Raw genomic sequence first — 25,008 nt, 5'->3', positions numbered from 1 at the left:
GACCCCGGGGTGTGCTATTTTTGGACCACCGAAGCGGTCCCGCCCACCGATCGAATAGTTCAAGATGCACGGATAGCAACGACTGGCGGTGGGTTGCTGAGGGCCGGTCAACTGGTGTTTAATTTAGCATACTAAATATGTAGGAAAGTTGCTGCGCCAGTCAGGCTTGGAGGGTGATCGGCTTGACCAGTGCCAGTCGGAAAGAACCGTATGTAGTGGTAGTAAGTAGTCAGGGGCGGATTTCCAAAGTGTTTGGTGTTTCAGGCAAACCGTGGGCCCTTCTCTTACTGCTTGTTTATTACCTCCGCCTGGCCCTTTCTTTTCCATCACCGACTGACCGACTGACTCGATTGACCTGTCCTTTTTTTCCCTTCATCCCTTTCCCCCTCAAATACTCACCTTCGTTGGAAATACTCTGTCTTTCGTTCAAACACTCACTATCACTGAAGAAATCCTTCATTCCAGCGTTTCAATAATTCCCATCCGTTTTCACCACTCAATTGAACCCCGCCACTAACCAGGGGCCCTTCCTCCCTTAACTAAACTACCAAACAACCTCTTCACGAAACTCCGCAAAGCCTTTTCTTCCTCTTCAGCAGAAAGTTCAAGACGGATAAAAAACATACCACCGCCAACATGACCAACGCCTCCACCCTCACCCAACCCCCCGCCGAATCCAAGGACGACGCCCCCCTCTTCCCTACGACCCTCATCTCCCCCTCCGTCGCCGCCGAACTGCCCGAAGGCTACAAGATCCGTCCCGTCCGTCGCTCCGACTACAGCCGCGGCTACCTGGACGTGTTGCGCGTGCTGACGACCGTCGGCACCATCACCGAGGAGCAGTGGAACAAGCGCTACGACTGGATCTCGTCGCGCAATGACGAGTACTACCTGCTTGTTATCTGTGATGGGGATGATCGTGTCGTAGGCACGGGCAGCTTGATTGTTGAGCGCAAGTTCATTCATGAGTTGGGTCTTGTGGGCCATATTGAGGATATTGCCGTCGAGAAGGGCCAGCAGGGGAAGAGGCTCGGGCTGAGGCTTATTCAGGCGTTGGATTATGTTGCGGCGCAGGTGGGGTGCTACAAGGTATGTCTTCCTTCTACTTCTTTATTATGAGAGTGGTGGTGGTCACGATGCTAATGGTGAATGCAGAGTATTCTCGATTGCTCCGAGGCGAATGAGGGATTCTACCTCAAGTGCGGCTTCAAGCGTGCTGGATTGGAGATGGCTCATTACTACTAGGTTTTAATTGAAAAGTAGGCGGGAGAAGGTGGTTTGTGTTTCGGGATTATTGAATGTCATCATGTTCAAGCGTTGTTGTTGTATACTACATAGATAGATGTCTAGATACGGGTTGGGTCGGGACTTGTTCGATTGTTTCATGGATGTTCATTTATACTCATACTATATATTAGCTACTTGCAGGATGGCTGGAGGTAATCAATTAGTTATTTTCTGGCATCATTCATCGTCTCCATTAGAGAGATCTGTATAATCATCATAGGAATAGCATGAACCCTTAGATTTCATGGGAATGAGAAATAGCTACATGTTGCAAACGCTACACAATAACCACAATGCATGTCAAGTATACGAAGGTACCCGAAACAAGTAAACAAAGTCATGCAGAATCGATAGTTGTCATGGCACCATTCTCATAAAAGTACATATGCCATGCATACACTTTATCCCTTCCTGCCTTTCTGCCTGAGGCATAAATTCCATCAAGGTTATGAAGAATGGTACCGGAAACGGTTAGTCTAGGTCTGAGCCCTATGGATTTACAGTTACGATCGTGATTCACGTGACAAGGCCCGGGGGTCTCTGGTCTACTTTGAAAGATGATCTTGAAGGATCGGGCGAGAGCGATAAGATCATGTATGTTGCGCGCTTGGGCCTTTTTACAGGGTATGATACTACTAGTACGAAAGTAGATAGGAGGAATGAAGTAATCATATCACATCCATTTCCAATTCCTGGGTAGTAATAAGTAAGACATACCACTTGGGGGAGAAGCAGGAGGGGGGAAAGAAACGGCGTAATAACGAATAAGAAGCTCATTCATATCCGAGGAAGGAGCAAAAAGGATATCTTATCCCCTTACCCAACGCTCATACGCCGCAAAAAAGGAGATTCGTTTGATGTTTTTGGAGAATAGAAATCTTTGATGAGGCAAAAGAAAAACGCTCCTCGGGGGTTTCTTTTTTATTAGAATAACCTCCCAAATTCCCTATGTCCATAACATATTCCCCCCATAGTGTTGTCATTTCTTATCCTTTTACTTTCATCCCAGTCCCAACAGCCAGTACCGCCTCTAATCCGTTTTAACGCGACTTGGCAGCGACCTTGGGGGCAGAGCCCTTAGCACCCTGCTTGCTCTGGATGCGCTGAGCGGGCTTGGCACCGGAGGCAGCGGCCTTGGCCTTCTCAGCACGCTTGCGGCTCTCGTTGGCGGCCTTCTTCTCCTTGGCGTCCTTGATGGCCTGCTGGCGGGCGGCGGCACGGGCCTCGGGGCGCTGGGCGCGGCGCTCCTTGATCACGTCGAGGGAGGCACCAACGATGGCACGCTGGCTCTTCACGACACGGCGGGTGCGCTTCTTGGCAACTTCCTGTAAATTTGAAAAAGGGTCCCGGTCAGCATGCGGTCTCCTTTCATGGAAACTTGTATCCCCCCTGTCTTCCTTCAATGTTGTTGCCATAGTCTCCACTGCCACCACTGGGTTGTAATTTAATCCATCCAGTATATCATCGAAGCATTCAACCGTCATATCCAATCACGAATTCTTCATGTATGTTCGCGTCGTAATTCGATGGTAGAACAACCCAGGACTCCCTCCTCTTCCAACCCGTGCAACAAAACAACGAAACAACAAACTCAACAATCCAAAGGGATAAATAGCGGGTACTGACTTCAGAGATGCCCTTCTTGTGCTGGCGACGGTAGAGGACAGTCCAGGCGATGCGGCGGGGGTTCTTGCGCTGGAGGAAGAGGGACTCGGACTTTCCATTCTGGAAGCGGAAGATCTTGCTGTCGCCACGGACGTACAGCTTACCCTATAATTTTTCAAAAGAAACCGTCAACTGATATATCCTTTTTTGCATGCATTGGTGAAGGGTCTGGTGTAGATGTAGGTTTTCGTGGCGAATTTCGAGGCCGTTCGTTTGCTGTTTGGCTGGCGGAAAAGGGACATAAAAACGCACCTTTCCAGGGTAGATCTTCTGACCGCTGAAAGAATCGTCGTAGGTACGCATCTTGAACGTCTGAGATGCGCAGCCGGTCGAGACGAGATGTTGTCGGTTGGCGTTGGGTGGTTGAGTCGAAGCGGTCTCTGCGGCGAGCTGTTCGTGAGACTGACACAATTGTGGTGCGGTGCGGAGCCTCGCTAAGCGGTGACACGTGACCGCCCCTGCCCTTGGCTGGTTGGCTTCCGCCTCTACTTCTCCAGATCTTGGGGATCGGGATGTATGCGCTTGATGAGTTGGTTTTCAATATGTATTATATAGGAGTTTGACAAGTTATTTAATCAATCAATTTGAGGGATTAACTGGCATTATGGTCGCATATTTGGGTTGATGTCTTTACAATACATAAATTGGCCTCAATGCTCGCTCATTATCCATACGGATAATGACTTAATACCATCGAAACTGCCATCTTCTACCGAAGACTCCTCCATACCACCCTTCAATGGCCAATGAATCCGGAGATTTCTCAGGGATCGCTTAACAACGAATGTCATCGGCATAATTATCGTAACTTCGTCATGATATTGTCGTGCTTCATAACGTGGCGCACCGCTGACTACTCGTGCCAGTCGCATACGGCCCAGGGATCTGCCTTGCACTCCTAAGCAGCATCGCTGTTAACACGGGATCATGCATTACTTGAAAAGATGGGAGTCAGATTCGCTGCTCACCTTGCACTGTACATCTCGGCAACGCTTGTCCGGGCATATTCCGCAACAGGATGGGCAGACATGCTTTCCGCAACCTGGCGTTGAACACAAGGAGAACGTGCTCGCGTCTTTGATGTAGGCTCCCACCGACCCCATTAGGTCCATTATCCGTCTCCGGTCTCGTGACACAAGAGGATCTGATGCCTCATCTGAGACTGCACGTTTCAGTTCCTCGTATACGCAACAGGCGGTACCGCAGATGGGGCATTCCCCGTAGCATTTTGTGCACCATGGGTTTCTATACCCCCAAATCCTAACGTCACCACCTCTCTGGTGTTTCCAATAATCCTTGAGGTTGCGCGTTTGCTTAGGACAAGCGGTGGCCTGGCGAATGTATTCAACCTGTCATCCAGTTAGCAGGCACATGCCAATCGTTGTGGGGTTTGGATAGTTAGTTACCAGGTCGTCGATCGAGCTCGCGCCCACAACTGGAAAGCTATTGTGATAGTCCGTGCCCGCTCCTTCTTCATCCTTGTCCTTATCCTTGTCATCCCCCCCATCCAAAAGCTGATGTCCTGGCATGACAACAATAACTTTCTTCTTATCTAGCTTGGCAGTCTGTCTGTCCTTGGACGAGACGATCTGAAGGATGGACTTAAGTGGACGGAGCCAGGAAGCCATTGCTTAGTCCCTCTTCTTATGCTCTGGATCAGCTGTCACTATGGTAGACACACGTGCCCGGAGTAAAACACTTACCCTGAGAAGATTTGTAGCACTTTACTACCTTCCCTGGCGGGGCTGCGAACTTGACTTTCTTTCCTGTCTTCCCGCCTTTGTTCTTCTTCAGAATGCCGGCGAGGCTGCGAGCTGCTGCAGTTGTATTATTAACTTCGTGAGAAGCAGCAGTGGTTGAAGGGGATTGTTGTGTGTTGAGAAGTGCGCTAGTTCCAGACACCGAGTGTAGAATCTGGGGAGAAGAGTCTAGGGACATTCCATCTGGTTCTTCTCTTATATGCTGCTCTGTTGTCGTTGTATTCACAGGATTTGTAAACAAAGCTGGCAAGAAAAGCGGGTCATCATGATGGTCAGTGATGTGAAATGCTCGGGCGAGTTGGTTGGTAATGTCGTCGGTGAGTTGAGTGAGATTAGAAGAAACCGGTTCCTCGCTTTCTACTTGGAAAGCGTGAGGCTGGTCTCTAGAACCGTGGATGTCAGATATATCAAGATAACTAGTGTGGCTTCTCTTTCTCCAATTCTTGCTGGTGATAGGCAATTAGAAGAGAAAACATACGTTGCTTCTCCAGAGTTGTCCATATTATCCTCGTTATTCATCGTGCTGTTGTTAATAGTCACTGTGAGTAGTCTGCTTGAAGTGCTTGGTTAGATAACTATCTTCTATCGCTTGATGGTGAAGAACAGCGCAGGCAGGCAAGCAGGCAGGCAGAATATCGGTATTTTCCTGGTACTGAATATAATCGAACGAGGGAGCGTATGGGAGGGAGGCCAAACTATAAAATACGTGTTAAGATGAGTGAATTTCTGAAATTATTCACATTGGTACAGTGTAATGAATCTCCTAGCTGATTTGCTCCAGGACTATACTATTCACGTTTAGAAAAGAAGCCTTCACAGACAAGGAATCAGAGTTGATTTTAGTAATAGCATGCTCCTGGGTAGACCATTGTATTTAATAGATAGTCATGAATCACTGTGAACTACAAGCCAGAGGCTGATTATTTCACCAGGACAGTTGGGCCAATAAGAACAAAGCCAAAGTCGACGATCTGCTACAGGTATATTGCAATTCTATGGAATGAATCTCTAACATCGAAATCGAAAAGCAGATCGCAGCCGGATGAAAGAAAGCAAATGCCTATACCACATATCTGAATGAGCCACAGCTCTATCACCATACATGAGCACTCGCGGGGAAACGAACCAGGGTTGATGGTTAGGGATGCCTTCTCATTGTATGGAAGGGAAGGTCCCGAAGAATCGAGGCCTATCCTAAAATAATGCCAGGAAGGCAGAATGTCGCAGTACTTTTGCTCATGGTCACATCACAACATTGCTGCTCTTACAGTTTGTTTAGCGGGTGGAGCCCTTTCCGCCTTTCTTATCTAAGTCATCGCATGGGTTCTAGTCCACTCCTTGGCAGTCTGTATCGCTGCTGGCTCATCCTCCTTCCAGCGTTGAGCAACATCATTTGCAAGGGGGTCATCCGGGTTGGGAGCTCCCAGCAGAGCCTGAATAGAGAGAAGGATCGTGCGAATTTGCAAAGCGGGAGACCAGTTATCTAGTCACACGTTAGCCCAGATTCTTGTATCTTCTTTCCCAAGTAGATCAGTAGTAGCGCATACTCTTCAAGACGTCCAAACAAATCCGCCCCAGGCGGTCGATGTTGGGATGATAGATCTTAGTCAAAAAGCGAATCTTGGGCGGAGTCATCGGGTAGTCCTCTGGCAAAAACAGCTCGAGGCGGAAAATGCCACCTTGAAAGAAGTCAACAGCCATACAAACAGCCTGTGTATGCTCCCTTTTTACCTTCGTACGGAGACTGTGCCGGTCCGTGAATGGAGACATCGAAGTAACGCAAGTTATCTTCGTGAGGTACGGCGTTGATGCCAGGAACTCTGCGGACATGCGTCAACAATCTCTATCTTGATAGGATTATTGTGTAGAGCAGAACTACTCACGGCTCAGCCATGAGACGCTCAGTCTCCTTTATAATTCTCTTTGGCAACGCCATCTTGAGTCTGTGAAATAGAAAGGTTTAATGTTCTGTCCAACCCCGCGATTTCACGGTTATGATCGAGGTGGGGCTTACAGCTCTCCTGCAGATTTCTGGCAGTCGGAAAGCGGCGGATACCTCTCCCACGTAGCTTTGGAACAGGCAAAACTCGACAGCAGCCTCTAGCAGATGGTCGCGGGGATTAAAAGCAACAGCCACCTGGGATGTTCCTATGGCTGGAATCGATATGGAACGACGTAACCGACAGAGGGGCTGCGCTGGTCGGAAACACCGCCTGCCGTAATGGACACTGGATGCCGGAGGGACCAAGTGTGCAGAATCGGAGACTGCGGCCGGAAAGCAACTCGCCAACCCCGGACTTTGCGGAGTCCACTGCTGCTGTCTAAAGCCTTTGGTTCGGATATCTACTCTTCCCCAGGCAAGATTCCAATTGACATAGTGACTCCTTCTCCTGCTCTTCTTATTATTTAATCTTTTAATAGCCCTTCATCATTGGTCTATCGAAGATACGGTACATGCGCCTCTGGAATTCCAAGTTCGACCGCCCCCCCGTAACGACCTCCACAATGCGCACAGCCAATTCCACAGACCCGTTCCTCCTACTCAATTGATGAAAAGTCCATGACAAACGCGGTCGATATGATAGCACCGTGTATGGCCGCAAACAATTCTTCCACCAATGTGCTTCCTGTTTCTCTGAGTCCGTTCGAACGTTTCTCCAAGGCGTGCATAGCAGCCGACAGGTAGCACCGAAACAAGGAGCTTTTCAGGCCCGGAGCCGGCGACGCCATCATGGTGGATCAAAGCGAGCCCAGGCCTCTCACGTCGGCCTTCGAGAGTCCAACATTTGGGGAGGATAGCTCATTCCATGTGGAGCAGCCTGTAGGGTCTATGTCGATCTCGCCCTGTGGCCGGGATGTGGTTCTAGCCTCCAAGGAAGGTCTTCACATCATCGATCTGGATTCGCCATACTCGCCGCCAAGGTATCTACCGCACCACACACCATGGGAGGTTGCAGACGTTCAATGGTCTCCGTTTGCTGCCCGAGACTATTGGGTCGTTAGCACGTCGAATCAGAAGGCGTTGGTATGGAACCTGGGCATGAAATCCTCGCCAAGCTCGATTGAGCACGTTCTGCACGCCCACACTCGAGCTATAACAGACATCAACTTCTCCGCGCATCATGCAGATATGCTCGCGACCTGTGCCGTTGATAGCTTTGTCCACTGCTGGGATCTGCGGACACCCTCCCGTCCCGCCATCTCGTTCTCTGACTGGCTTGCTGGAGCAACTCAGGTTAAATGGAACCGACAGGACCCCAACGTTATTGCCAGTTCTCACGACAAATTCTTGCGAATATGGGACAAGCGGATGGGCGCGTATCCGATCAAGTCTATTGAGGCACACAGCACGAAGATCTATGGGCTGGATTGGAACAGAGTACGGCCCGGGGCCCTCGTAACGTGCTCTCTAGACAAGACGATCAAATTCTGGGACTACACGGTGGACACAGAGGTACCGGAGAAGGTGATCAAGACGCCGTTTCCAGTATGGCGAGCAAGAAATACCCCTTTTGGATGGGGTGTCTTGGCCATGCCACAAAGAGGAAACAGTGATCTCCACTTATATAGTCGGAGGGCCGGGGAGGGCTCTACTTCCAATGATGAACTTCCTCTGGTACACAGCTTTCTAGGACACAAAGGCCAGGTGAAAGAGTTTCTCTGGAGAGCACGCGGAGAAATAGAGGATGGTATCGATAATAGAGAGTTTCAGCTGGTGTCTTGGGGCACGGATCGTGAACTCCGCCTACACAGAGTCGATCCAGATATCATGCAAAGGGTTGGCTTTGAGAAAGGGAAGACTTACGTCTCCAATATGAGCCTTACGCGCAAGGGCGCACTGTATAGGTCATATCGAGATACGCCTATTGACGAAGAGGAAGAAGATATGGACTCGTTGTCACCCACTACTCGACAGAGCTCTACGCCCCAGACGTCTCGTAATCTGGGCATGAATACTATTTCGGTTCCATACGCTCGCGCGTGGACGCAGAGCGGAGGAAACGCTGAGTCTAGAATTGGAATGCAGGGTCGGACAAACGTTCGCACGGATACTAATCCTATTTCCTGGATGCGTGGCGTGAAAATATCCGGTTGGGATATCGAGACATTGGGCGACGAAATTACCCACGTCGGAGAAAAGTTCACCAAGGTTGCTTTTGAATCGGTCGATGTCAGACAACGAAAGGCAACAATATCCCTTCATGGACCATGGGGTGACGATGGTGACTCTATTTTCATGAAAGTCGATATCAAGTTCCCTGTTGATTACCCTCGAGATGCCATGCCAACGTTCAGCGTGCAGAAGACTGCCGCTGTCACCGATCAGCTTGCCGATAAGTTAATAGCTGAAGTTCGCACGATTGCAGAGACGTTCCTTGCTCACAAAAGAGGATGTCTCGAAGGTGTCGTTCGCTACCTCTTGGGCGAGAGCACCCTGGAAGAAAGCATCGCTTGGATTCTTGGGGAAACGGCAGACACTGTCAAGTCTCCCATCAACGGCCAACTAGGGGGTGAGGAGTCCAGCGATGAAGATGAAGTTGGATTGTCTCAAAGCCAAGATCTAGGCATGAGTTCTGAACTGCTTCGACCGGTCAATGCCAATGTCATGGTCCCTGTAGCCAAGGGATGCGGTGCACTGTGGGCCAACGACGGTCGCTTGGTGTGCTTCTTCCCCTTCAAGAAGGACAAGTCCAATTGGCTAGAAAACCTAGGATTCAAGGAAATGACCAGGTTATCTAGAGCGGACAAGGTCTTCGAAGGCTTTGGTCGTCTGCAGACCAATTCTCCTGGACCTCGGACATCTGTCACAATGGCCAGCACTGACGATGGGGCTTCTGAATATTCAGACGATTCAGACGCCGAATCGTCAAGCTCTTCCGGGTCTTCTGGTATTCTGTCAGGGCTCCAGCACCGGTTTCCAACACCTCAGACATGGCGAAGTGGTGGCAGTCTTGGACTTTATCGTCCGCGCTCTACAGACAATTCCCAAAGGTCGACCGTTGGTGCGATGACATCGAAATCATCTGAAGGCTCGCAAAATGTCATCTCCATCCACGACTTCAGTGATTTGCTACCAGCCAAGCGGGAACTGGCTAGCAAATATCGTATTTGCGGCAAAGTCACGGACGTTTGTGCGCATAATTCAGCTGTAGCCCTCGACCACGGTTATTACGAGCTGGCTCGAATCTGGGGACTTGTCAGGCTTATTTTGCACAACTGCAAAAGCTCAATGTTTTCGTCCGGTTTTGACACCCTGGATAGACCGTACATACAAAGGAAGGATAGCGCCGTGGATCTGAGTAACGATATGGGAAGTCAGGACCAACGCCACAAAGGGTTTCTAAATTCCGTCATACATTGGGGCGACCACCCATTCGGTGGTCAGTGGCTGATTCCTGCTCTCTTCGAACATTTCGAACAAATCGGTGACGTGCAAATGATCGCTATGCTATCTTGTGTTTTGCACGAAGCAAACATTGACGAGGCTTCCAAAGAACACGCTCATGTCAGTCGGGCCGTGTCCAGGCGGATGGAAGAGCATGCATTTTCTTTTGATCTGTATTCCCCCAACTCGGCTGTGCAGACTAAACCGCAGACGGCCGTGCCGCTTGCCACTACACCGAAGGACAGTCACGCAACGCCTATCACACATAGTTCGGGGCGTTCTTCGTCTGAAATTTGGCGTCCCGATTCCACGCCGCCATATTCCACCGGCACAACTCCTCCTCTGGCCAGCCGAGCGGGCCCCCTAGCAGCAGACCGCAAGACATGGACCCAGAACATAGCAATCGCTGCTTCGCCTGACCAGCAATCACAACCACGCAGTGGCTCCGGGATTGGCTCCGTTCTCGCCTCGTCTCTTTCCCGCTCTCTTACATTTGGTCCTTCGTCAGCATCTACTCCAGCAACTGCATTGTCACGGAAGGTTTTCAATCCTAATGGCAGTCCCAATACAGTCGGAGGGCCAGGGGTGTGGGTGACGAGTGCCTTTACTGCGAAACCAGTTTCAGCCATTCCCGACTATTTGACTACCTCCACCGCGCTCACGTCACAAACTCATTCTGACACGGAGAGCGAGAGACCTGCTCCAGCCAAACCGTCGACAAAGGTTCGCGCAGTCTTGAAGAACCAAGCTGCTTTCGAGGGCAATGGACAGTCGCAGAATACTTTCCTCGATCCCAAGAAAGAGTGGCTGTATCGGTCTTATCGCGCAGCATACGCTCATCTGCTATCTATATGGGGACTGCCAGTTCAACGCAGTGAAGTATTGAAGATCGGCGGCACCCCCAATCCCACCAAGGAGCCGACACACCGTCGCCACAGAAGCCACCACGATTCATTCTCTCTTCCCACCTCCAAGCGCAGAAGCTCGACGGCTGCGCCCACTGATACTGAAAACCAGGGTCTAGAGATCCAACGCCACTGCATCAGCTGTGGCCAAGCCCTGCAGCACTCCATCTTCGCGACCAAGGCACTCACCGAAGCAATACCCAAGGGCCACTTAAAGGGCATAACACCACCTCCCCTCACCTGCCCTCACTGCAAACCAAAACAGCCTCTCCCTCTCAGACTCCCCTGCGTCATCTGCAGCGAAGTCGTCGAAGGCATGCTCATCCCCTGCCTCGGCTGCGGTCACGTAAGCTGCTTCGACTGCCATCGAGGCTGGTTCTCCATGGCATCATCGAACACACCCGACCCCGAACAGGAAGAGTACCACTTCTGCCCGAGCGGCTGTGGCTGCAAATGCGCCGACTACATTGACCCTGACATCCCCACAAACCCGTGGAGACTTAATCCGACGTCCCCGAGCACCCACGGCAGCGAGATCTCTCTCCACCGACACCGCGCCAAACCTTCCGACGGATCCGGGTCCTCGAAACACGGCAGTGAAGTCGTGGCTAGTGTTGGTCAGCACGAAGAGGATCTGGATAACTGGCAAGCTGCGTCACCCTTTGCATCGCTTGCACGGGGTCTCGGAGGTGGCTTGAGCCGAGGGCTGCGTGTTAAGGATGAGAGGAGGAAGTCGAAGCCGACTACGGCGCCGTTTGTTCCTAAGAAGTCCTCGATGAATCAGGTGGAGAGTAGATGATGCTTTGCTCTGTTGCTTGTCTGTGACTGATATTGGCTTTTATCTTATGATGCTTCATGTATACCAATACCCATTGATTTGTTTGTTCAGCGAGGTTCGTTCACCATATGAAAAGCGATTGTGTTTGATATCATTACCACATTCATCATAGAAGCTTTTATTATCAGTATACTGCATTTACGTGCGTCATTAGTCGTATACGCATGTCTTTCTAGATAGATTTCGAGATAATGAGCCATTACAACGACTGATACAATGCTCAGTCATTACTAATATGTCATGGCTTTTCTCCGCATTACAACTCCCCGATTTTCATGACCAGGCAAGTCATCCGTATCCCCGATGACAGTGATCCAGACAGACCCAATGGCTTAAAATTTACATCCCCCCTCAAAACACCTCTCACCCTCCCTCACCTTTACCCCAAAAGTCCGAGTGAAGATGAAAATAGTATGATCCTTTCCATTATAAGAAAAGCTGACTTCTTCCCAACCAACAATCGTGAACTCAAGCTCCAGCTCCAGCTCCAAGCTCCAAGCATAATATCATATGCAGGAAAAAGAGAACGAATCCGCTCAGCGCGCACACCCACAAGGCAAAAAGAGCAGCACACACAAGCCTCATTTTCCTTCTTTTTAATGATTGGAATCATCCATTTCAGAGAACTGGGTAATACAATATTCCCACAGACACACACACTCAATTCATCAACACATATATTTGAAAGTTGGCAAGGCAACGAAGATGATATCAATTCCTCAAATAATTCAAGCTGGTAAAGGTATTTTTTAAATTTACTCAACGTTGCTCTCGAAGTTCTCGCCCTCGACGAGATCGGGGATATCATCCTCCTCATCGTCCTTCTTGCCGTCAGCGCCGGCCTGGTTCTTCTGCATGTTCTGGTAGCTCTCGGCGAGCTTGCGGAGGGAAGCAAGGCTGTCGGGGCCAAGCTGGTTCAGGATACCGGGGACGAGCTCGGTGAGCTCCTTCTCCTCGCCGTTGCCGTAGAGGGCGAAGGTGTTGGAGGGGACGGAGGCGTGGACTATACCAACCAAAATCATGTCAGTGGTCTGGGGAATGCCTTATGTGAGATGTTGGGTAAAGGTGTGGGGACTATATACCCTTAGGAGCACCAAAGTGGATGACGTTTCCGTCCTCCTTGAACATGTTAACCTCCTCGATGGCCTGGATGGGCTGGACGTTCATCTTCTTCAGGGTGGCCTGGAGCTTCTTGTCGTCGGCACCGGAGGACTTGTGGACCTTCTTGACCTTGCGGCGGGGAGTACCCTTGCCTCTGTTGAGTTGTTAGTTTCGATTCATAGGTTCTGATCTCGGTTTGTGTCTCGTGGGATGCGAATGTGTCATTATACGTACCCTGTGAGGTTAAGAAAGATATGTTAGCTTTAGCTGTTCGTCATAACTTCGTTTAAAAACAACAATAACACGCAACGCAACAATATAAAGCAATCCGACATGGCCTTGATCTTCCAAACCAAGCCCATTTGCTCCTCCTCCTCTTTTGTTCCTTGCAGAATCGGATCGAGATCGATCCCATAATACCACCGGATAGCTTCCCTCGCTCACCCCCACTAACCTCGCTCCCATGGGTATTGATTATAAATCGGATGCGAACGGAGCAATAGCAATAACACAAGAGAGCTTAACAAGAAAAGACGAAAAGAATATGGAGGTACATACCAATCCGCACGCTCTGCTGCATTCTAGCCAACTTTGCCTGATCCATTTTGACGGGAGTATTGAAGCTTGAGTGCTTTCAACCTGTGAAAAAAATCCAAAGACGGTCAGATGTCTGTCCTCGTAAAATTTTGAGTGTATTGTGGAAATTGTGCTGTGTCATTCTCGCGTAAACGGAGGAAGCGGAGCGTTGAGCGTCGAATTCGCGCGACCGGATCGAATTGAAATTGGAACGAATAAATTCGGGAGAGAGTTTCGCGGATGACTCGTCGATGGGCGACAGATAAAAAGATTCCGAAATGTTCCAAGGGAAAACGGGTTCTAGAGGTAGGAATAACGGGGTATAATACGTACCTAAAGGAGATGATGGGGGAGAGATTTGGTGCTGGAGAGAGAAAGAGGAGGGAGGTGAAGTGGGAGGATGAGGATGAGGATAGTCAAGTTCGATGATGCGCTTCGGACGGGTTTGTGTGGGGAGCAGAGCATGCAAAGCCGACTTTGCGTTCTCAGTACTTCTACAACATTAATATTATTTTCTACACAGTGTAGCTCGCTCAGTAGTAATTAGATTATTGCTCTATATACTATGGTTATAATATGTGCTTTCTGGCTATGGGATTACAATTTTCATTGGAAAGGCGCTTCGTGGACCTGCTGGGTGAAGTTGGTTGTGGGCGAAACGAGGAATCTGGACAGGGAGGCTCCTCGGCTAAACCCTAACGATCGCTGCCGCTGCTGACTTTCTAGACTGGCGTCCATGGAGGGAGATCGGCAACTTTCAAAATGTCATAGAGGGATAGTGAAAGTGGCTGGGACGTTGAACTAGGAATATTTTTTCTATGGGGAGTAGGTTGGTCCCTTTTTCTTGAGAGGTTGTTTGGCACCTTGGGACAGTTTGTGGCCGCCAATGAGTCTCGCCGGGATTGACGCTCACCACCCGCTTTCCGGCATCTCATACCGAATCCGGTAATCTACGAGTTTACCCGTCATCAACCCCGCGATCCGGACCCTGAAGCAACGTCCAGTATCGCATCATGTTATTCCATAGAATATCGATTATTTGCTATATTATGACAGTCACAGTGTTGTTTCCGAGGCATGGCCATGCATATCCTGGGCTAATTCGTCGATCTCTAGATACAGGGCCTGAGGTGGGGGATGACCAAAACATCATTGGAACCGGATAAGGTTACGATTTGTCCGCAATCTGCTGCTCAGTCCACTCCCACAGTCGCCGCGCCATATCGGCGTCCCTTGCGTACCGGTTGCCCGTAGCGTGCACCCCAATGGGAACATAATAAGCTCCGTTGGTCAGCAATTCTCTTCTCGCCCCTGCGGCCCAGAGTTGGTTGAGTGCTCCGCTCCGTATGCTCCGACTGAACGCCAGGAGAGCGCCGATACTGTATTTGGCGACGACACTCGTCTTGATCGAATGATCCCATAGGTCGCTCACGACGGAGCCGGGATGTACCGCGACAGACAGAATCTCCGGATGGCGACGAGCCAGCTCCGACGCAAAAAGGATATTCGCTGCCTTTGATGAACAGTATCGGGCCAAAGTGTGATCTGCTAGTAAAGCCGGCGTAGAAGTCATGACTTCGAAGGGAGGCGCAGCGACATTCGCGGCAGAGGACAACGTTACTACACGGACATCCCTGGAAAGATCAACCGTTCGTTGCAGTGTGGGCAGTAGTAGCTGAGTAAGTAGGAAATGCCCGATATGATTCGTCCCAAATTGAATCTCGAATCCTTCCTCTGTCAGGGCAGGCGGGCAGTTCATGATTCCCGCGTTAAGGATCAAGAGGTCCAGGCGATCGCATTCTGACGTGAACTGCTCGGCAGCGGCACGGATCGACTTGAATGAGGACAAGTCGAGGGATATATGTCTGATATCGGCGGATGGGACCTGCTCCCGGATTGAAGCGATGGCTTCTTCGGCTTTGATCGCATTCCGTGCACCAAGGTAGATGCGAGATGGGCGGTGATGGGCGAGTTGGAGGATGGTTTCTTTCCCTAGACCAGCATTTCCTACGAAACAAGCGGGGAAAGTTAGCGCACTGAAATAGACAGCCCAAGGTATATAGATGACATACCTCCAGTGACGAAGACAACCTTCCCTGACAGATCATTGATGTCGCGTTCGGGATTGAAGGAGTACCCCAGCTGTCCAAAGGTGATTTCACTCACCGTCGGACCGAAGCTGCAGTAGGACTCCACAGGGCGGAGGAGCACATTCGAGATGAAATTGACAATAGATGCCATTGAATATGAATAGCAGTAAGTGCGATCAAGTCCACGTAGACTGCAGATGCGCAGAACCACTAAAGTCGCAGTGGGGAGAAGATAGGAAGACCGGTCTCGAAGGGGGCACGGGCGCCGCCCTCGGTGCCGGAGATCATTTCGTTGAATGGAAACTCCGTGAATCGTGACATCTCACATGTTGCATGTAGGGGGGTAGGACAAGAAATGGTCCTGTAAATAGCCGAGAAGGATGCATAGTCTGGGCCGGACAGGACGACGACTGAAGAAATGTAAAGACAGATGAGGAATGGAGTAGATGGAGAAGGCTGAGAGTTTTGAGTCTTACGTTAGTGGCAGGCCAATGCTTCAGCTGACGGTCGGAGGGGCGTAGTCTAGTTTAGTATTCAACACATTTCCTCATCATCTTCCCTGGTCAGCCATTGTCTCCCAGGATCATATCCTTTCAAAGAGGAAGTGACACAGAAAGAACACCTTCACTAATCAACCATCCAAAATGCGATTCCTTTGTCTCCACGGCGCAGGTACCAACGCAGAAGTAAGCAAGCATCTACCCTGCTGGCGGGCTCTCCTTTGGCTTATCTCCGCTTCCCCGCCATCCAAATCTAACCGTTGAACAAACATTAGATCTTCGAGATCCAATCCGGTAATTGAACAACAGTCCAATCCGCCAGGCCAAGATTGTCAATCTGACTTGTACCGCAACCAGGTGGAATCACATACGACCTCGCAAAATATGGCCATACGTTCAAATACTACAATGGCTGCATGGAAGCTGAAGTTGAGCCTCGTACATCACCCCCACCCTTCACACCAGAAGATTCGGAGGCATGTGATGGCTAACATATTGAATAGAGCTGAAAGGCCTCTTTACTGGCCCCTTCTACAACCACTATCCGCGTGACCGGGCACCGGGCGAATATCTCGCCCCCGCCATGAAGCACGTCTACGATATCATCGAGCGTGAGGGACCCTTTGACGCCGTTATGGGATTCTCGCAAGGTGCTGCACTGGCATGCGCCATGATCGCACATCATGCAAAGACGCATCAGGAGCCTCTGTTCAAGGTCGCCGTATTTATCTGCGGTGCCGTACCGTTCGATAGCACTGGCAACGAGATCATTCCTGAGCCTTCAGCTGGGGACGAGTATCCGGTCAATATCCCCACGGCAAATATTGTGGGAAAGCAGGATGAGCTATATCCGTCTAGTATGCGTTTGTCCAGGCTGTGTGATCCGAGCAAGATGAGTTTCCATGATCACGGGTCGAAGCATATGGTGCCGTTTGATGTGAAGAACACCGAGGCCATGGTTGCTGTTATTGAGGCTGCGGTTCAGAAGGCTTTGAGGGGAGAATAGATGGGGGTTGTATATTCGATTACGAGCGATGAATAGATTGTTACTAGATTTCGTCATTTCATGCATCTTGATCTATTATTTATTCAAGCAATTGTATGTTCAATCCTGCTTTATCGGCGCATCCCCTTTCTTTCCCGAGATGATCCCCAACAGCATAACCGCAATTCTCCATACAACGATGCCTAGGAAAATGCTGTATATGATTCTAGCACCTATAGAGGGTGCAGCAGGAACAGAGCTGTGGTCACCAAGTCATAAGCCGGCGGCCGACTGACCCTCCTCCGGAGGAATAGCCTTCTGAAGGAACTTCGTCAAATCCTCGATCTCCTCGGGATCGGCAGAGTGGCCGAGATCACTACCCACAGATAAGTAAGCCAATTCAGGGGAAAGCAAAAGTGGACGGAACACTCACGAGTAAGAATGGAACTCGACATCCTCGACACCCAACTCCTGAACCATCTTCGCCGACTGCTTACCGAAATCGAACTTCACCACCTCGTCCTCCTCACCGTGTGCAATGAAGAAGGGCGTCTGCTTGTTCGGCCAGTCCCCGGGGATGAAGTTCTTAATGCGGTCATGAAGCAACAGGTAGCAAGAAAGACCGAAGACACCACCCAGCTTCTCCGTGCTCGTGAGACCCGCAAACAAGGACATCGCTCCACCTTGCGAGAAGCCTCCGAGGACAATCCGGGAGGGCTTGATACCTTGGTCGATCTGCTCCTTGATGAGAGTGTTGAAGTACTCGCGGGAACGGAGGACACCCGGCTCGTCTTGGTGGCGGATGGCTTCTTCGAAATCCAACTATACAGCCGTTAGTCCTCTTACCCCGGAATATAGATCTAGCTGCACCACTCACGTCACGACCCAGCTTGGAGATGTCGTACCATCCCGGCATGGACATTCCGAAGTTCTATACCCGTCAATTTAGTCCCAATCTCCCAGAGCTCCGTAAGTGACGGTCATTGCATACCACTGTGATAGGGATCATAGGGGCATTCGGGAAGATGAAGGCCACTTCGTCGAACATGCCGCGGCGACGCCAGTTCTGGGCGAGAGCCATCCTATTGTCGTCAGTTATTTCAGGTTTCGGTAGGAACCGTCGTCGTCGCCGGCCATAGGATATGATAGTTTCGGTATACGTACCATCCAGCACCACTGTTTACAGGATAACGTTAGCCAGTTGTAAATATTTTAGACCGCGGTATGCTGGAGACCAACCTGTCGCCCAAGCCGTGGGCCATGATCACCGTCGCGGTGTGCTTCTTCAGAGCCGGAACAATAAAGGGGGCGCGTGTAGCCATTTTGAAGTTATCTCCCTTGGGTTAGATGAGACACCGTACACAAAGGATAGTGTTTAAAGGATGGAAACAGTGGGAGAGAGCCATGGATTATGCCGAGCGGACGGCCTCTCCCCGCGATTCTGCCGAGGATGTTGGCCTACCGCCTTCGGAGATTGGCTCCTTATCAATGATGGATTATCCAGTATGACGAACAGCCTACTGACTACTATCGACTATTGGATAGATCTGTCGGGTTGACTAGACACGATTCCACCACTATATTGGGGTTTGTATCATGTAGGTTGCTCAAGGGATAGATGTTGGCATGAAAAACTGTCTAGTAGTACTAGGTGGTCTCCCATAGATAAACATAGTCGTATAAATTTATATACTACGATGAAGAAAAGAGACAATATCAGGGTCATCTACTTTTAGTTTGAATACTAGGTATAAACGATCGACGACCTCAACAGTGTCTGTTCACAGGTTACTATATTAACTCAGGACATTATGATATTAATATCAATAAACTGGGTTTTGTGAGGTCTTCGTGGTTCAAAGGTGTAATTATCCAAGGGTAACAGTTACTGCAACCATGGGCTCCAACAGCTACTAATAGTACGGTACTATGGATTTTCAATCAAATACTCCATAACCCTCTCTACGCACTTCTTTGGGCCCTCATGAAGTGAGGTCGGAGTCAAATGGCAAAGGTAAACCAAAAGTGGCTTGATGTCAAGGGAAAGAACATCCTGTGGAAAATTCATTAGAATAATGATGGCTGTATATGAAATCAATCCTAGTATCATGTGTCATAACCGGGACTGAAATGCAAGAGCATTATGCTTATGCTGGTACTCAACTATCCCGGAGTAATATCTAGCCAAACACATTTTCAAAGTAAGCCAAGGCGAGCTGTCTTCCTCGAAGAGAAGCACATTATAGTAAAGGAATCTGTTCAAGAGCTTGGCTCGTGATCCGTATTGGTTGTATCCGGCATGGAATTTGCTTGGATTACTTTGCGACGGTATGACACTAGGTATGAATATACACAGGGTAAATAACAAGACGATACAATGCCAGTATACAACTATTTTGAGATTTATTTCCAGTGATTTGAGTAATTTCGCTTTGATTATTGGCTCTCGCTAGTTACAATGGGTATTTCATAAATCATAAAATGTATGCTGCACTTTCACCTCGACAAGTTGAGCTTGGAAACCCGAGAATGTATACCCAAGATGTGGGTTCGGAATTCGGACACACTAGTGATCACAATATACGGCTCCAGAAATTTGGTACATGAATTGGATAGTCTTGCGCACATGGGAATTATGTCGCGACAAGATGTAATCGAGGCAATGGAATTGTCGGTGAGGGACAATCCAGAAGCCCGAATATGATGTTATTCTCGTAGACCCTCAACTCTAGAAGAATAAACATGAGAAGGCAAGGTAGGTTCAAGCCCAGTTCATCTCCCAGTGTACCAGGTTGCATAATACAACATAGACGGTTGTGGTATTTGGCCCTATCTCTTACAGCAGAGCCATTCCACCGACAACTGCAGCGCCCAGCATACCCCACGCAGCAGTCTCCAAAGCAACAGCACCGCCAGTGGAGGTCGCAGTGGTTGAACTGCCCGAGGAAGTGCTAGAAGAGGAGCTGCTCTGTGCTTCTCCAGAGGCAGTAGATTCATTCGCGTTGCGCTCTGCTGCAGCTCCAGTGAAGGCCACAGCAGTCACACCGGTGTTGTTCGAGCAGGAGGACGGTTCTTCGTAATCCACGGTCGAGGAGAACTGGATGTCGGCGCACTGGGCGAAGTTAGCATCTTCTCACACCGAGCAATCGACAGGGCAACATACAGCGTAGAGGCCTCCGGTGGGGTCACCATTGCTCTGGACCTGCACGGTTGCATTCATTCCATCGGTGATGTTGGTGCCGAGGATGGATTCGTCGAACTTGATGTGCGGAAGGCAGAAAGCACCCAATCCCTGGATTTCAAAGGTCTGATGAAGGGTAATGTTGTAGTTGGTTCCGGGATCGGAACCCAGTGCCAGGAGGACCTCGACAGCAGTCTGGGAGTGGCCCATGGACAATGCGACGGGGAAAGAACCGGCGGAGATGGACACCTGCGTACGGTTGCTGGACTGGGCAGCTCCACCGCAGGGGAATTGGGTCATCTCCTCTTCAGATCCATCACGGCTGGTAGGGTACTTGAGCTCGAAGTGGGCGGCGACCAAGGGCGCAAGAGATGCGAGGTAGAGGATAGGGAGCTTCATGGTGGTGAAGATTGAGGAATCGGGGCGATGTGAAGAGCGAAAGTGTCGTGGGATAGATGCTACACAGGAACCCTCGATGGTTTTATACTCATGCAAGACTTGCTTCCGAGCGGGTAAGAGCTGGTTATAGTAAAAATCTACGGCAGGGCCGGGATTGTACAGGGTTAAGCGAGGTAAATTACAGGATGAGCGAGCACTATTCCCGCAGAAGAGACCAAAGCCGATGGATCTGATACTAGTCACTAACATGTATCTCGGATGTTGTTTTGTGCCACTAAGCAGCTGGAGCTCAAGGGACCCTGCAGTGAGTCCTGGCAGCACTAGGGCTGATTGGGTTAGGAAATGTGCTCATTTCTTCTCAAGACTGGCAAATCCGGTGAAGTTCCCCGGTTCAAGTCCGCCCATGTGGGGGATTGCCAAGCCAGCCCATTGTGTCTGAGCCCATGTCTATGCCCTCGGATATAAGACATGGAGGACTATGCTCTGAAGCATTGTGGTTATACGATGTCTACTTACTAGTAGTTTCGGTGTCAGTTTGATAGCACTAAATAGCCAAGGAACGGAATGGTACCCGGCTCACCATTTCTAGGCACATCTCAGTTCCGCCACCGAGTCAGTTCTCGATAATTCATCTGCCCAACAGTCAGTTTGTGGAAATTTGACCGGATCGACTCTGTACTTAGAGAGAGCATTGCGTGATTCGAGATCATGATAATCTGGCGGTGCTGACATTAAAAATGCCGTTGCACTCGATAACTGAGCGACATTGATTTCCTAGATAGATGCTATGCACTCTCCATTCTAGGAAAGCTCTATGTTGATACTGTGACAACTGGAAGGAGCGCCAGCAGCAGCTTCCCAAGTAAATGAGTGAGACAGAGAATTAGACGGAGACATCAAATCCGGAAGTCACCTGCTGTCTGGCGATGCAGTCTAGAACGACTGATGGCGGGAAGCGCCCGCCTCTGACAACAAAGAGTTGTCCGTGCTACCTTTACGTGCCATTGCCACACTGGCATATCAGACAGTCTTACAGAGACTTAATTGAAATTCAACATTTACCCAGCCATCATTCATTATGTTATTCTTCGATTTCGTGAAGAGAGCCTACTATGCGGCAGTTAGCCCGCCGACCCCGACGAAGAGGGATGACGCCATCAGAATAGGACTGCTTGGAGCATCCACCATAGCGTAAGTTGATGAAGCACCGACATGCAGGCCGTTTAACTTATGTCTGCTCTAGCCCCCTAGCCGTGATTACCCCCGCCAAGTCGCACCCGGAAGTCATCGTGGCAGCGGTCGCTGCTCGTGATCGCGAGCGTGCCCGTCAGTACGCCAAGAAGCACAGCATTCCGATTGTCCATAACACCTATCAAGGTGAGCTTCTCCACAACTGGCTTGACCTTAACGGAGCATGGAGAGTCTAAATGCACGTGTCAGACCTTCTGGACGATCCAGCCATCGACGCAGTCTATATAGCTCTGCCGAATTCTCTACACTACGAGTGGGCCCTGCGGTCCATTCAAGCAGGAAAGCATGTCCTTCTTGAGAAGCCTTCCTGCTCGAATGCCGAGGAGGCACGGAAACTCTTCCGGCACCCACTGGTGACTGGACCGAATGCCCCAGTGCTCCTTGAGGCTTTTCACTATCAGTTTCACCCAGCCTGGCAGGCTTTTCTCTACCATGTTAATCACCTTCCCTGGGGCGCGACTGTAGACCGTGTCTATTCCCAGCAGTATCTTCCCAAAGGGTATCTGAATAAGGATGACATCCGCTTTAAATATGGCTTGTCAGGCGGCTGTCTCATGGATTTGGCAACGTATCCTCTCTCCTGCGTGCGGCAGGTCCTGGGTAGGGGGGAGCATCTCAATCCCATTGAAGCAATGCATCGCCCCTTGCCTGTTGCATCAGATGGATCTCAGGTGGAGCCACAAATTGACGTGGCAATAAAAGCTACCTACGCTACGGACAGTGACAAGACCGCAGAAATTAGGGGTGATTTGTTATATGGGGGAGGACCTTCGATTCTTCCGGCGTCATGATCTCATTCCCTGCCATCGTTCAAATGGCCCATGACCGAGGCAGGATCAGGAGAGATACTACTTAGTGGCCAGGGCAATGAAGAGCGCCACTTTGTCCAACGGAAAGTGACGTTGTGGAATCACCTCATTCCGACAGTCTATCACCGGATCGATATCTGCGATAAGCATACTATCCGCCGAGGGGAAGAGATTGTGAAGACGTGGGATGTGACGGAGCATCTCAAAGCATACAATTGGCCAGCGGGCGATGTGCGAGCACAAACGTATCAGGAATGGTGGACGACCTGGCGCTGTCAGCTAGAAGAGTTTGTGAATCGAATCAAGGGTCGGGCGGGCTCCGGGGTGTGGATCGACGGTGAGGAGAGCATTGCGCAGATGGAGGCGATCGACGAGACGTACGTTCAGGCGGGATTGAATGCACGGCCGACCAGTGCTTTTGAGATTGCAACTGAATGATGGATTTGTAGTTTGATCCAATGGGGGATTTTGAAGGGGGCCAGTGGTTAGCGGCCTGTGTATTCCTACAAATTGTCGATACAAAGTAAGTAGTCGGTATCTTTACGGATGGATTTCCAACATGAATAGCATCAACAAGTTGAATCTGAAAGACATCGCAGCGTATCAATTGCCATTCGCGGTTAGTGGCATGGATCCCTGTCCGCGCCGTCCGTGTGGTTCCCATCCGCACCAATAGGAGTGGGACAACCTACAGCCGATCACGCCACCTGCCAATAGTGTACACTATAACCTGCAAAGCCTACCAGGATCTATCTATGCAGTACCCCATGTAATACTTTTCGACCAAACTCATGTCCCATTATGCCGACACTGTCCAAAACACTCCCACGACATTATCTCTATGTACTGGAGTCTAAGCTAATCACACCCCCCTTCGACTGTAATGGTATCACCAATGGAAGGGCCAAAAAGAGACAGAGCAGAGATCCAAAAAAAAAAAAAAAACCAATAAGCGGAATGTGGTATCTGACAAAAACCCAAAAAAAGCCAACAGTGCACATGTCACAGGCTCGCAAAAAAACAAAAAAAAAAAAAAAAACCAATAAGCGGAATGTGGTATCTGACAAAAACCCAAAAAAAGCCAACAGTGCACATGTCACAGGCTCGCTATCCCAGTAATATGAAATGAATGCAATGCAATGCAACGCCAGACCCAACACCCGAACCGAAAACACCGTGCATTAGAATCGAAGTCGTTATGTTCGAGTAACCCGAAATGGATATGTATGTGGGTAGGACTAATGTTCATGCTCGTTCCACTGAATGAAGCGTCCCACGGCAAGCTCGCCCAGGAAGGCACCGGCGAGGACAGAGCAGAAGTATCCGATGTTCATGGTCATGACGGCCAACATACTGTGTTTGAATTGTATCAGTATGTGGTTTTCTTCTATCTATAGAGGTAGAGGGTATGGGAACATACAGTAGGTAAGAGACACCCGTGATGACAAGAAAGAGCAGCGCGCGAGGAAGATCCGTACTGAAACGCCAAGGGAGTGGTTCGCGCGCCGCTTTGCGGATGACCTTGACTTTCTCCTCGACACCTTGGGCTGTGATGAGACTGGCTTCTTTGGATTCGGGATCCGAGTCAATGCGACCCGCTTCGGTGGATTTCCCTGCGACGGCGATGTAGCGACGGTTGACGTGGGCGTCAAGCCAGCGGCGTTCCATGAGGGCCTTGAAGGCGGCCAGACAGCGGGAGATGATGGCGAGGACGATGAGGAAGATGCAGGTACCGGCATAGGTACCGCTGGACGAGGGGGTCCATTGGTTGGAGAAGAGGGGGGTGTCGTGGGCGTTCATGAAGACCATTGACATTGACATGGACATAGAAGAAGAAGAGGAGGACATGGGCATGGACATAGAGGTAGAGGTGGAGGAGCCCATAGACATGTCCATAGTGGACGATGCGGAGGCAGCGGTGGTGGTAGCCATTGACATGCCGGACATGGTAGTGGAGGTGGTCCCCATGTCCATACCGGTCATAGAGCTCATGTCCATTGTTGGTAAGTCGTGATGTAGTGTGGGTGGAGCAGAGTAGGATTAGGATGGTGTTTGGTATGGACGGTTCGGGTAGGAGAGGTGAACTGGAATGTGGGAAACCAAGATATGCAAAGAAGTTCAAGCACCAGCCCTATGTACAAGATATTTATATATGACGGGTTGGGAAAAAGGAAGAGGGAAAAGAGGAATGGAATGTTAATGAAGACATCAAAAAGCGGGCCATGGCTGTCACACCCGGTGATTTTCCGCATCTTTAAAGGACCTCGAAACCTCG

The 25,008-nt window shown here is 50.0% G+C and overlaps 12 protein-coding genes across 12 annotated transcripts; 5 read left to right on the top strand and 7 right to left on the bottom strand.

Moving 5' to 3' along the window:
- Nucleotides 1-195: 195 nt before the first annotated feature.
- Nucleotides 196-1,461, top strand: gup1 (glucosamine 6-phosphate N-acetyltransferase). The gene is made up of 2 exons (XM_026767281.1): nucleotides 196-1,089; nucleotides 1,156-1,461. Exons 1-2 carry the CDS (start codon nucleotides 637-639, stop codon nucleotides 1,243-1,245), a joined length of 543 nt encoding a protein of 180 aa, XP_026623411.1. The 5' UTR covers nucleotides 196-636; the 3' UTR covers nucleotides 1,246-1,461.
- Nucleotides 1,462-2,272: 811 nt separating this feature from the next.
- On the bottom strand, nucleotides 2,273-5,231 carry BDQ94DRAFT_181700 (60S ribosomal eL24 domain-containing protein; the record flags this gene model as incomplete). The annotated part of the gene is made up of 8 exons (XM_026773951.1): nucleotides 2,273-2,612; nucleotides 2,914-3,057; nucleotides 3,205-3,473; nucleotides 3,644-3,863; nucleotides 3,921-4,301; nucleotides 4,359-4,582; nucleotides 4,656-5,095; nucleotides 5,191-5,231. The coding sequence occupies 8 exons, from the start codon at nucleotides 5,229-5,231 to the stop codon at nucleotides 2,328-2,330; spliced, it is 2,004 nt and encodes a 667-aa protein (XP_026623410.1). The 3' UTR covers nucleotides 2,273-2,327.
- Nucleotides 5,232-5,562: 331 nt separating this feature from the next.
- On the bottom strand, nucleotides 5,563-6,933 carry BDQ94DRAFT_148928 (E2 ubiquitin-conjugating protein UBC13). The gene is made up of 4 exons (XM_026767280.1): nucleotides 6,596-6,933; nucleotides 6,444-6,532; nucleotides 6,260-6,391; nucleotides 5,563-6,195 (listed from the first exon to the last, which is right to left on the bottom strand). The coding sequence occupies exons 1-4, from the start codon at nucleotides 6,646-6,648 to the stop codon at nucleotides 6,020-6,022; spliced, it is 450 nt and encodes a 149-aa protein (XP_026623409.1). The 5' UTR covers nucleotides 6,649-6,933; the 3' UTR covers nucleotides 5,563-6,019.
- Nucleotides 6,934-7,443: 510 nt separating this feature from the next.
- BDQ94DRAFT_173076 (Mtc5p) lies at nucleotides 7,444-11,802 on the top strand (the record flags this gene model as incomplete). Its single annotated transcript, XM_026772091.1, has 1 exon — nucleotides 7,444-11,802. One exon carries the CDS (start codon nucleotides 7,444-7,446, stop codon nucleotides 11,800-11,802), a length of 4,359 nt encoding a protein of 1,452 aa, XP_026623408.1.
- Nucleotides 11,803-11,959: 157 nt separating this feature from the next.
- BDQ94DRAFT_75789 (uncharacterized protein) lies at nucleotides 11,960-12,811 on the top strand. Its single transcript, XM_026776466.1, has one exon. The coding sequence runs from the start codon at nucleotides 12,117-12,119 to the stop codon at nucleotides 12,579-12,581; it is 465 nt and encodes a 154-aa protein (XP_026623407.1). The 5' UTR covers nucleotides 11,960-12,116; the 3' UTR covers nucleotides 12,582-12,811.
- Nucleotides 12,245-13,930, bottom strand: BDQ94DRAFT_148920 (nascent polypeptide-associated complex subunit family protein). Its single transcript, XM_026767279.1, has 4 exons — nucleotides 13,852-13,930; nucleotides 13,501-13,581; nucleotides 12,924-13,097; nucleotides 12,245-12,844 (listed from the first exon to the last, which is right to left on the bottom strand). Exons 2-4 carry the CDS (start codon nucleotides 13,544-13,546, stop codon nucleotides 12,597-12,599), a joined length of 468 nt encoding a protein of 155 aa, XP_026623406.1. The 5' UTR covers nucleotides 13,547-13,581; nucleotides 13,852-13,930; the 3' UTR covers nucleotides 12,245-12,596.
- Nucleotides 13,931-14,497: 567 nt separating this feature from the next.
- Nucleotides 14,498-16,054, bottom strand: BDQ94DRAFT_148919 (putative short-chain dehydrogenase/reductase family protein). Its single transcript, XM_026767277.1, has 2 exons — nucleotides 15,591-16,054; nucleotides 14,498-15,525 (listed from the first exon to the last, which is right to left on the bottom strand). The coding sequence occupies exons 1-2, from the start codon at nucleotides 15,757-15,759 to the stop codon at nucleotides 14,687-14,689; spliced, it is 1,008 nt and encodes a 335-aa protein (XP_026623405.1). The 5' UTR covers nucleotides 15,760-16,054; the 3' UTR covers nucleotides 14,498-14,686.
- On the top strand, nucleotides 16,036-17,153 carry BDQ94DRAFT_148918 (serine hydrolase FSH). Its single transcript, XM_026767276.1, has 4 exons — nucleotides 16,036-16,294; nucleotides 16,384-16,402; nucleotides 16,466-16,546; nucleotides 16,612-17,153. Exons 1-4 carry the CDS (start codon nucleotides 16,253-16,255, stop codon nucleotides 17,112-17,114), a joined length of 645 nt encoding a protein of 214 aa, XP_026623404.1. The 5' UTR covers nucleotides 16,036-16,252; the 3' UTR covers nucleotides 17,115-17,153.
- Nucleotides 17,154-18,477, bottom strand: BDQ94DRAFT_148914 (palmitoyl-(protein) hydrolase). Its single transcript, XM_026767275.1, has 6 exons — nucleotides 18,333-18,477; nucleotides 18,258-18,269; nucleotides 18,085-18,175; nucleotides 17,971-18,024; nucleotides 17,527-17,915; nucleotides 17,154-17,469 (listed from the first exon to the last, which is right to left on the bottom strand). Exons 1-6 carry the CDS (start codon nucleotides 18,413-18,415, stop codon nucleotides 17,367-17,369), a joined length of 732 nt encoding a protein of 243 aa, XP_026623403.1. The 5' UTR covers nucleotides 18,416-18,477; the 3' UTR covers nucleotides 17,154-17,366.
- A 1,452-nt stretch (nucleotides 18,478-19,929) lies between these two features.
- Nucleotides 19,930-20,673, bottom strand: BDQ94DRAFT_173072 (putative GPI anchored protein; the record flags this gene model as incomplete). The annotated part of the gene is made up of 2 exons (XM_026772090.1): nucleotides 19,930-20,205; nucleotides 20,257-20,673. The coding sequence occupies 2 exons, from the start codon at nucleotides 20,671-20,673 to the stop codon at nucleotides 19,930-19,932; spliced, it is 693 nt and encodes a 230-aa protein (XP_026623402.1).
- A 998-nt stretch (nucleotides 20,674-21,671) lies between these two features.
- Nucleotides 21,672-23,290, top strand: BDQ94DRAFT_181683 (Gfo/Idh/MocA family protein). Its single transcript, XM_026773950.1, has 4 exons — nucleotides 21,672-21,864; nucleotides 21,917-22,050; nucleotides 22,114-22,708; nucleotides 22,781-23,290. Exons 1-4 carry the CDS (start codon nucleotides 21,752-21,754, stop codon nucleotides 23,169-23,171), a joined length of 1,233 nt encoding a protein of 410 aa, XP_026623401.1. The 5' UTR covers nucleotides 21,672-21,751; the 3' UTR covers nucleotides 23,172-23,290.
- A 225-nt stretch (nucleotides 23,291-23,515) lies between these two features.
- Nucleotides 23,516-24,920, bottom strand: BDQ94DRAFT_148911 (copper transporter family protein). The gene is made up of 3 exons (XM_026767274.1): nucleotides 24,154-24,920; nucleotides 23,774-24,086; nucleotides 23,516-23,679 (listed from the first exon to the last, which is right to left on the bottom strand). The coding sequence occupies exons 1-2, from the start codon at nucleotides 24,729-24,731 to the stop codon at nucleotides 23,972-23,974; spliced, it is 693 nt and encodes a 230-aa protein (XP_026623400.1). The 5' UTR covers nucleotides 24,732-24,920; the 3' UTR covers nucleotides 23,516-23,679; nucleotides 23,774-23,971.
- Between the last annotated feature and the right edge of the window lie 88 nt (nucleotides 24,921-25,008).

Source organism: Aspergillus welwitschiae, assembly GCF_003344945.1.
Source record: "Aspergillus welwitschiae strain CBS 139.54b unplaced genomic scaffold BDQ94scaffold_30, whole genome shotgun sequence".
Classification (NCBI taxonomy): domain Eukaryota; kingdom Fungi; phylum Ascomycota; class Eurotiomycetes; order Eurotiales; family Aspergillaceae; genus Aspergillus; species Aspergillus welwitschiae.
This window is presented reverse-complemented; position numbering and strand designations above follow the sequence as displayed.

What these genes read in the sequence shown, in the direction of transcription:
- BDQ94DRAFT_148919 (XM_026767277.1), bottom strand. Translation starts at nt 15,759, where the DNA reads ATGGCATCTATTGTCAATTTCATCTCGAATGTGCTCCTCCGCCCTGTG. An exon ending in GGTTGTCTTCGTCACTGGAG is followed by an intron (nt 15,526 to 15,590) that starts GTATGTCATCTA and finishes CTTGTTTCGTAG; the next exon opens with GAAATGCTGGTCTAGGGAAA.
- BDQ94DRAFT_148928 (XM_026767280.1), bottom strand. Translation starts at nt 6,648, where the DNA reads ATGGCGTTGCCAAAGAGAATTATAAAGGAGACTGAGCGTCTCATGGCT. An exon ending in GAGCGTCTCATGGCTGAGCC is followed by an intron (nt 6,533 to 6,595) that starts GTGAGTAGTTCT and finishes GCATGTCCGCAG; the next exon opens with AGTTCCTGGCATCAACGCCG. An exon ending in TTGTTTGGACGTCTTGAAGA is followed by an intron (nt 6,196 to 6,259) that starts GTATGCGCTACT and finishes ACGTGTGACTAG; the next exon opens with ATAACTGGTCTCCCGCTTTG.
- gup1 (XM_026767281.1), top strand. Translation starts at nt 637, where the DNA reads ATGACCAACGCCTCCACCCTCACCCAACCCCCCGCCGAATCCAAGGAC. An exon ending in CGCAGGTGGGGTGCTACAAG is followed by an intron (nt 1,090 to 1,155) that starts GTATGTCTTCCT and finishes TGGTGAATGCAG; the next exon opens with AGTATTCTCGATTGCTCCGA.
- BDQ94DRAFT_148914 (XM_026767275.1), bottom strand. Translation starts at nt 18,415, where the DNA reads ATGGCTACACGCGCCCCCTTTATTGTTCCGGCTCTGAAGAAGCACACC. An exon ending in CTATGATCCCTATCACAGTG is followed by an intron (nt 18,025 to 18,084) that starts GTATGCAATGAC and finishes TGACGGGTATAG; the next exon opens with AACTTCGGAATGTCCATGCC. An exon ending in GTCGAGTTCCATTCTTACTC is followed by an intron (nt 17,470 to 17,526) that starts GTGAGTGTTCCG and finishes ATCTGTGGGTAG; the next exon opens with TGATCTCGGCCACTCTGCCG.
- BDQ94DRAFT_148920 (XM_026767279.1), bottom strand. Translation starts at nt 13,546, where the DNA reads ATGGATCAGGCAAAGTTGGCTAGAATGCAGCAGAGCGTGCGGATTG. An exon ending in GCAGCAGAGCGTGCGGATTG is followed by an intron (nt 13,098 to 13,500) that starts GTATGTACCTCC and finishes AACAACTCAACA; the next exon opens with GAGGCAAGGGTACTCCCCGC. An exon ending in CCACTTTGGTGCTCCTAAGG is followed by an intron (nt 12,845 to 12,923) that starts GTATATAGTCCC and finishes TGGTTGGTATAG; the next exon opens with TCCACGCCTCCGTCCCCTCC.
- BDQ94DRAFT_148911 (XM_026767274.1), bottom strand. Translation starts at nt 24,731, where the DNA reads ATGGACATGAGCTCTATGACCGGTATGGACATGGGGACCACCTCCACT. An exon ending in ACGGGTGTCTCTTACCTACT is followed by an intron (nt 24,087 to 24,153) that starts GTATGTTCCCAT and finishes ATTCAAACACAG; the next exon opens with TATGTTGGCCGTCATGACCA.
- BDQ94DRAFT_75789 (XM_026776466.1), top strand. Translation starts at nt 12,117, where the DNA reads ATGACCAGGCAAGTCATCCGTATCCCCGATGACAGTGATCCAGACAGA.
- BDQ94DRAFT_181683 (XM_026773950.1), top strand. Translation starts at nt 21,752, where the DNA reads ATGTTATTCTTCGATTTCGTGAAGAGAGCCTACTATGCGGCAGTTAGC. An exon ending in CTTGGAGCATCCACCATAGC is followed by an intron (nt 21,865 to 21,916) that starts GTAAGTTGATGA and finishes TGTCTGCTCTAG; the next exon opens with CCCCCTAGCCGTGATTACCC. An exon ending in TGTCCATAACACCTATCAAG is followed by an intron (nt 22,051 to 22,113) that starts GTGAGCTTCTCC and finishes TGCACGTGTCAG; the next exon opens with ACCTTCTGGACGATCCAGCC.
- BDQ94DRAFT_148918 (XM_026767276.1), top strand. Translation starts at nt 16,253, where the DNA reads ATGCGATTCCTTTGTCTCCACGGCGCAGGTACCAACGCAGAA. An exon ending in GGAAGCTGAAGTTGAGCCTC is followed by an intron (nt 16,547 to 16,611) that starts GTACATCACCCC and finishes CATATTGAATAG; the next exon opens with AGCTGAAAGGCCTCTTTACT.